Raw genomic sequence first — 7,782 nt, forward strand, 5'->3', positions numbered from 1 at the left:
ATCAGCCTTCCTCGTTGCTGCGTGAGAATTTTTATTTTTTATTTTTTTTAAGAAAAGCAAAGAAATAGGCTGATGGGCCTCTTTTTGTTTTCTTTTTCTTCCAGGCTTTTTGTTGGTTTTGTTTGGGTTTTTATGAAGTTTTTGCTTGGGCTTTGTTTAACTTTTGGCTTGGGTTTTGTTTGGATTTGGGGGGAATTGGGTTGGGTTAAAACAAAAGAACCTCTACTATTTTTCTAATTTTGAAATTTTCATATATTTTTTTCTTCATTTTCCAAACAAAACAAAAGAAAAATGATTTTACTAAAAATAAAAATAATTAAATAAATAATTAAATTTTGGTGTCTACACAAAGTGATTAGCTCTTCATTAAATTTAGTACTAAAGTAATAGTAATATATATATATATATATATATATATATATATAAACTAAAGTAAGAGTAAAAGTAACATTTCAACTAAAGATGTTAAGGAGTATTGGTGAAACCAGGACCTATGGCTAGTGGAGATAGTATTATACACCTAACATGATGTTATTATTGTGCAAAGAAAATTTTGATTAAAACTTATGTATTATTATGAGCTTTTTTGTGTTGTAAAAGTATTGAAGTTATTTCTTATTCGAGTAGTAATTAATTTTGTTTTTTAATAGCTTTAAATGATTTGTACCGTAAAAGAGAATGTCTAAAAGAAATTGGTTGTTTAGGGAGACCATGCGACGAGAATGAGGATTTCTTATCATACAGTGAGGCAATGTAAAGAGAAAAGGATATTATCCAAAATTAAGGGGTTGTAATTATGATAAACAAAAAACATAAGAATTTGTAATAGTTTTGAGGCTATATTTTAAATTTTGTAAAGTTGAGGAGTGGGGGATTGGCCACCCTCAACGCAGTGCGGCTCTGCCACCGTTAAGGTGGCTGCTTTTCGTTGAATTTTGTCTGTTCATAAAATTAAGAACAAAGGAGTCATATGAATCACTTTGAAACCTTAAGAACAATCAGTTCTGGTGATGCACGCTAGTTAATAGCTACTTCGTCAAACTTCTACAACATTTAAAGTAATTCAGGGTCCTTAAGGTTGTTGATTACAACTCTTAGGAGCAGTTCAATACAACAACATCAATCAATGTGTCATCTGCCACTGTGCCCTCAGAGAATTGATTTCTTTTTCTTTGCTAACCGATTTAGGTAAAAGCATGATATTATGGTTTGGAAGTTTTTCTCCTCCTCCTTGATCATCAGCTCTTATTCTGAGTAAAGCCTGATTTCCGAAGTATTTAATGATGCGCATTTGTATGGTAATTGCCCCCAATACCCCTCCCAATCAGAATTTTCTCTGCTGTTAATAGAAGTGTTGCTGTCGAGGAAGCCAAATTATGCTGTAGCATAAGACCAAAAAAAAAAAAAAAAATTTTTTTTTTTTTCATTTTCTGAAGGAAATAGTCCTATGAGCTTGAATCATAACTTCAATTATTCAGGTTGCAGGATTCATTAGGAGGCCCTGCTCATCACCATGACAGACTGCAGAGAGAGTATGGCGTGTCCTGACCTTTGGCACTGATAATTACCAAACAACACATGGCAAAATGTTCTCAAAATATGTCTGTTAACGGTGTAAAGATGCTGCTGGCTGCTGCAAATGTAAAACTGAAGCAGCACTGAGATGAAAATTATCTGCCAAGGATTGCACTAAGGGTTACATTGTTTGAGGTTACAACATCATGAATTTCATTCCACATATCATCCACGTCTAGAGATCTTCTCAATGAAGTAAACGTAGGCTGTTTTGGCATGGGCAAATTTGCATTTTCGCTCTCCAACATCAATACCACAGCTGACATAGTTTGTCTATGAGATGCTGAATCTTGGACACAGAGCATGCCTATATGGATGCATCTGAACACTTCATTAGGGGAACATGTATCTGCGATTGAAGGATCCAGCAGGTCTATTGCCCTGCCCCTGTCCCAAAGATCCCATGCCTGGAACAATACAGAAGTGAAAAAGGATAGGCCTCTAATCAGATTTCCACACTACTAATTATTATTATTATAACCCTGAGGATCAATTGTTCAAGACAGAGAATATGGTACAGGCTTACATATCCGATGATATTTGAGTGCTCAGCTGAACGGAAGCTGGTGTTTCTCCGGCCACTTACAATCTCTAAAAGCAATATGCCAAAGCTGTAGACATCAGACTTCACTGAAAAAAGACCTTCCATCGCATATTCAGGAGCCATGTAGCCACTTAATCGAAAGCAAGAGGTTTCAAGTAAGACCAATATCATTTCTAATAAGGAAAACGATGGATGGAAGTGTTTGTACTTACTATGTTCCCACAACCCTGTTTGTGTTTGCTTCATTTTGGTTCCCTCCAAATATTCTGGCCATGCCAAAATCTGAAATCTTTGGATTCATTTCTCCATCCAACAAAATATTGCTGGCCTTTAAGTCCCTGTGAATTATTCTGAGTCTTGAATCTCGATGAAGATACAGGAGACCTCTTGCAATGCCTTCAATTATGAGGAAACGAGTTCTCCAGTCTAGTTGATTTTGTTTTACAGGGTCTGATGTACATTTGTGCATGAAACCAAGAAGTCGTTGACATAAATATCAAATACATGTACTTGACGGTGTAAAGGTAGGCATTTACAAGTACTTTCATAATATTGAAAAGAATATCCATTGCAGAATTAATAAATGGTTTATAGATGAAGACTTAAGCAACCAACAGGAAACTAGACCACTTACCAAAAAGAAACGAGTCTAGGCTTTTGTTGGGCATGTACTCGTAAAGTAGAATTTTCTCCTCTCCTTCAATGCAGCAGCCCAAAAGTCTAACAAGATTTCTGTGCTGTAACCTGGCAATTAGCATGACCTCATTCTTGAATTCCTCCAACCCTTGTCCAGATTTTCTTGAAAGCCTCTTGACAGCAATATCTTGGCCCCCTGGTAGCTTGCCCTGAATGTAAGCGGAAGAATAAGCATGTTTAATCAAGACAAGATACAAGATACTTTCATATCTCTAGTCACAATCTAATATAAGATATCTAATGTGGCAAGCACTATACTTTATAGACATGGCCAAATCCTCCTTGTCCTAGCTTGTTTATGTCTGAAAAATTGTTTGTAGCTGCTGACACACTACTGAAAGTGAAATACGTTAATTCTTTCCCAGAACATTCCTGCCCTTCGACGCTAAGATCATCCGGTCCTGAAAAATCCCTTGAAAGTTCTCCACTCTGGATTGGATGAGTTTCTGGAAATCTCTCCCTCTGCTTCGATGATTTGAAAACTTCTGCAGTTGAATATCAAAGATAATTATGCAGACACCAAAATGTCATATGACTGTTATGGGTGATAAAGCCATGTAACCTGAGTGATTAGCTTTTAGGGAATAAACCTTGCAGTTTGTCTTTGCGCCTCCAAAGCAGCCAGATTGACAGACCCAGAAAGAGCACTCCCACCATAACAGTTGCTACTATAAGTAATTTTGTTACCTTTCTCGTGCCACCTGTTTTCAAAAGAGGTCCATTCAAGCAGAATTTGACTGAGTTTTTACGTGAAATCTTGTGTTACTTATTGTCTCTTAAATTTCAAAAATTTCAGACGGATCGCTATTTGATCTTGAATACTCATTCATGACTTGGATTCTTATTCCATGTGCTTGCTTCCCTCTGATAATGACCAACAAAAAAGTAATGTTGGAGGATCATTGAATGTCTTGCAAATTTATAAACTATTAATGAATCCTGTTGTCTATACGACATTCTGCTATCTCCACCACTTGTTTAAACCTGATAGACATGTTAACATTTATGTCACCACTTTGGCAACATATTTTCTATAAAACGGATGACTTTTAGAATCAAAATCTGGGATAAGAGCAGGCCAAGACCCTGGAAAGGGACAAATACCACTCTTCCCTTTGAAAAAAGTTTGAGTTTAACCATTTTTCACATCAATGAGTTGAGGATTTAGGCAGCGTATCCTAATTACAAAATGTCTTAAGAAAAGCCTAAAATTGTAAACAGCGAAGAAAATTTCTGCATATTGTGCTAGTGAAATTGATTGGAAACATTACCTAGCTCAGAATGAGCAAGACGGAGAAACACAGTGTTCGCTCCATACTGAAACTGCTGAATGTCAACCAAGTCTTTGCTCCAAATCATGCAGCTGATACCGCTTGCAAAGGAGAAGGCAATGCATGAACAATTATGCAAACACTTATTTCGACATTCTTGAACATTTTCTGAACCCACATAATCTACGAAGTCTGGCAATTTTAAATCCTCAACTTCTAGAAATCCATCTTTTTCCCCACTTTCCCCCACTCCTCGCCCCCCCTTTGTCTCACATTGTAGCTGTGTCCTCCTAATGCATCCACCTGACCAATTCCCAATGTTCCACTGATCATTGTCCTTAGGCACGTACCCTTTCAAACAAGTGCATATCGGTGAATTCATAACATCACAAACCCCGAATGGTCCACACCTGTTGTACAGCTCGCACTGATTTACTGGCTGTAATTGTATTAAACTCCACTCCTTCAAACCAGTATCCCAAGTTCTTTGCTCCTCAGTGCCATTCCAGAGTAGCTGGAATTTTATCAAGTCTGAACTATTAGACGGGGTATAAGTGAGATGCAACCTCCCATTCCCCTCGTTGATAAGCTTAAAGCCATACAAGTAGATAGCCGTCATACTCGGAATACCGGTGAATATCAGTCCATTCCAGTACCCACTTCTCCAATGCCGGTTCCTTCCTTCCCATATTAGTATTTGTGGCGATCCACGAGGATCAATGCCCATTGAGTAATTGCCGAGCGAAGGATCATTCGCACTTCTCCAAGAAGTGAAAAAACGGTTCTCCCCAGCTGAGACATTAAAGTAGAATTGCATATCAGGCAAAAAAGTGTCTGTTGGATTATCAAAACTCTGCCACGAAAGCTTCCTGTGATTAGTCCACAGAATTAGATTACCAGAATCTTCAAGAATTGCAGTAGAATTTCTTGATGCAGCTGGAACATTTGTCGACCAGATCGAATCACCATTAGCATCCAAAATGGCTAAATTACCATGATTTCCCACGGTCAAAGTTCCTCCAAGACCATGAATAGGCTTGTCTCTATTTGCAACCCATACAATTGTCTGTTCTGGAATTCCGTAAAACCATATGCCAACATACCTTAAATCTGGATTTCCGGAGCGGAAGAACCCCAAGGCAAACTTCTTGCCAGCAGAAACAATCACATCTCCATCTTTGACTGGATGCCCTGATGAAATCCTGTCAGTAGAAAAGCCAAGAAAACAGAAGCAATAAATCATGCACAAGTAACACCAGAAGTAGACATGTCTGAACCTCCTGAAATCCTGTCCCATTTCGGAGCCTGGATTGTTACTGACATACATGTATAAAGAAATCAAACCAGTTTAAAGAATCAGATATTGTATACGTGCCAGTAGAATCAAGAAAGCGGTTTTTGTGCAGGCCTCCCCGGCAGGAGCTTTAGGGGAATTTTATAACGAGTTACAAAGATTGACCTGGAAGCTGAAACACATTGTTGAAGATTCCTAGTTGACTAGCCCACTGGGACAGGCCTTAGACATCAATCCAGCGAAAAACTGCGATGTTGTTAGGTAAAGTTTGATTTCCAATATTTCATCTGCTTTTCTAAAAACATGCTCAGAAAACAAAGATCAAGTGTCATTTTCCGAAAATTCTCCTTTCCCACTCAGGAGAACAACAGAAGAAATAATTCTGGTCAATAAATGAACAAAGGACAAATTGATATAAATTGGTAGTTAATCTTTGAGGGAGCCTAGCCATCTCTTATGTCAAATAGAAAAGAATTTATTTATACTGCAGCCGTTCTTTTTTTAAGAAATTAATTATAGCGAGACAAACTAGAATACCATCCTGTGACGTCAGTATCTTATAGGCACCTGGTCATTGTTGCAGGGCACTCAAGGATGTCTTTTTCTCACGAGTTTTTGGTGTGCATAAGATTGCTTAGTGTGTCGTCGGCAACATTTGCGATTGCGATCGCGATCGGATTTGGTGTAATGTCCAGTCTCTACTCTTGAGATTACACATCGATACATGTTTTTCTTTTAGCATAAAAGTAAATTTTATTAATGAATTACTTAAAATCGTTCAACATGATTTGATTTACATTAAATTGAATGTGTACTAAAAATAATAAATAAGATCTACAATTCACCAAGTACAATAGATTACTGCATATGTACATCATTTTTAACGTCATGTATAAGATCCACAAAAATTTATTTTGGATTCAAAGCGAGTTACATTCTGAAAAAATAAATGTAGATCTTGTGAAATTGAACAAAAATCAACAACAACTTGACAGCCGTCTGTACCTCAAGTCTAATTTGGAGATTGTCACTAACATATAGTACCATTAAGTTATACAAGGATGAAAGCTGGTCCGCCGGTTGGCGCAGTATAAAATAATGTTCACACGTGTCTCAGCACATTGTTATAAACTTTGTAATCATTTATTCGTGAGGTCGAAGGTATTGTAATGGGACTAACAAGAGTTCACACTCTGGCGTTTATTTGACTCGACTCAAGGGATTAATCTCCTTATCAGGTAAACTTTGCAGCACCCATGTCTTACTAATTTCTTCTTTAACCGATAATGCATTGTTGCTAATCTCTTACTGTTTCTCCCAGAGATTCGTTGTAATCTTTATTCAAAAAAGTAATAAATTGAACTTATGGTGAATGAGTAAGCATGTAGTTGTAGTAATTAACATTCAAGATTTGTTACAAAATTCATTAATAGCGCCCCATGCTCTAAATGAACCCCCCCCCCCCCCCCCGCCCCAAAAAAAAAAAACGAATACCATTATTAGTTGTTAATTTGTCCATGCACCATTAAGCAGTTGCGAAGTGAAAGCCAAAACTACCCTTCACTAATCAAATCGTCTTTACAACTAATTCCCATCATTCCCACTTCAATCTCTTTCAATATGTTTCATAGGAAAATGCTGTAGTAACTATCGTTATGGTAACTAAATAGTTGTTACCTGATATAACAGGTTATTATACTTTTAGTGACCATTTGATTACCTATTGGACCTATCCACCTAAATAGAATAATGTCTAAAAATAAGAAAGTAAGTTTCTCATCTAAAATAGTAAGTTAATCGTGATAATTAGTAACTTTTGTGTCTCAAAAGATAAATTGGAATAAATATGAAACTTACTTTTTAAAGAGATAAATTACTATTTTATATTCCAAACATACTTTTGAGAGAGTAAGTTTAGTTCAAGTAATAGTAAGTTTTTATACATAAATAGTAATTCTTACTTATAATATAGAAAATTTGATTAATGACCAAAACTTACTAATTTAGAGCACAAATGTACTATTTTGCTTTAAAAACTTATACCAAACCAATACTAGGAAGTTTATTTGAAATAACAATAAAATGTTTCATTAATGATTAAAACTTAGTACCTTAGTTAGTAAGTACTCGTAATATACTTGTATAATACATGATTATATGTATAATTTAAAAATTTTTTGTATTTATATATTTTAAAATACTATGAAAAATATTTTAACCTTTCACATAACCTTATAAAATAATAAAATTTTGTCATATTATAATTTTGAATAATTTTTGAAAAGTTTAAAAGTTTGGATAATAATAACAACACAACTTCCTTGTTATATATGGAATATCACTTATCAATGTAATTTATATAATTTAAGACCTATTAATATAATAAGATGATAAAGTTTTGA

General features: G+C 35.7%; 1 protein-coding gene across 1 annotated transcript; it reads right to left on the reverse strand.

Annotated features, from left to right (window-relative positions):
* Positions 1-1,587: 1,587 nt before the first annotated feature.
* Positions 1,588-5,514, reverse strand: LOC113725887 (G-type lectin S-receptor-like serine/threonine-protein kinase B120). Its single transcript, XM_027249308.2, has 7 exons — positions 4,087-5,514; positions 3,406-3,516; positions 3,074-3,300; positions 2,754-2,964; positions 2,332-2,569; positions 2,102-2,249; positions 1,588-1,982 (listed from the first exon to the last, which is right to left on the reverse strand). Exons 1-7 carry the CDS (start codon positions 5,411-5,413, stop codon positions 1,671-1,673), a joined length of 2,574 nt encoding a protein of 857 aa, XP_027105109.2. The 5' UTR covers positions 5,414-5,514; the 3' UTR covers positions 1,588-1,670.
* Positions 5,515-7,782: the final 2,268 nt, after the last annotated feature.

The sequence above is a fragment of the Coffea arabica genome, chromosome 2c, assembly GCF_036785885.1.
Source record: "Coffea arabica cultivar ET-39 chromosome 2c, Coffea Arabica ET-39 HiFi, whole genome shotgun sequence".
Lineage (NCBI taxonomy): Eukaryota > Viridiplantae > Streptophyta > Magnoliopsida > Gentianales > Rubiaceae > Coffea > Coffea arabica.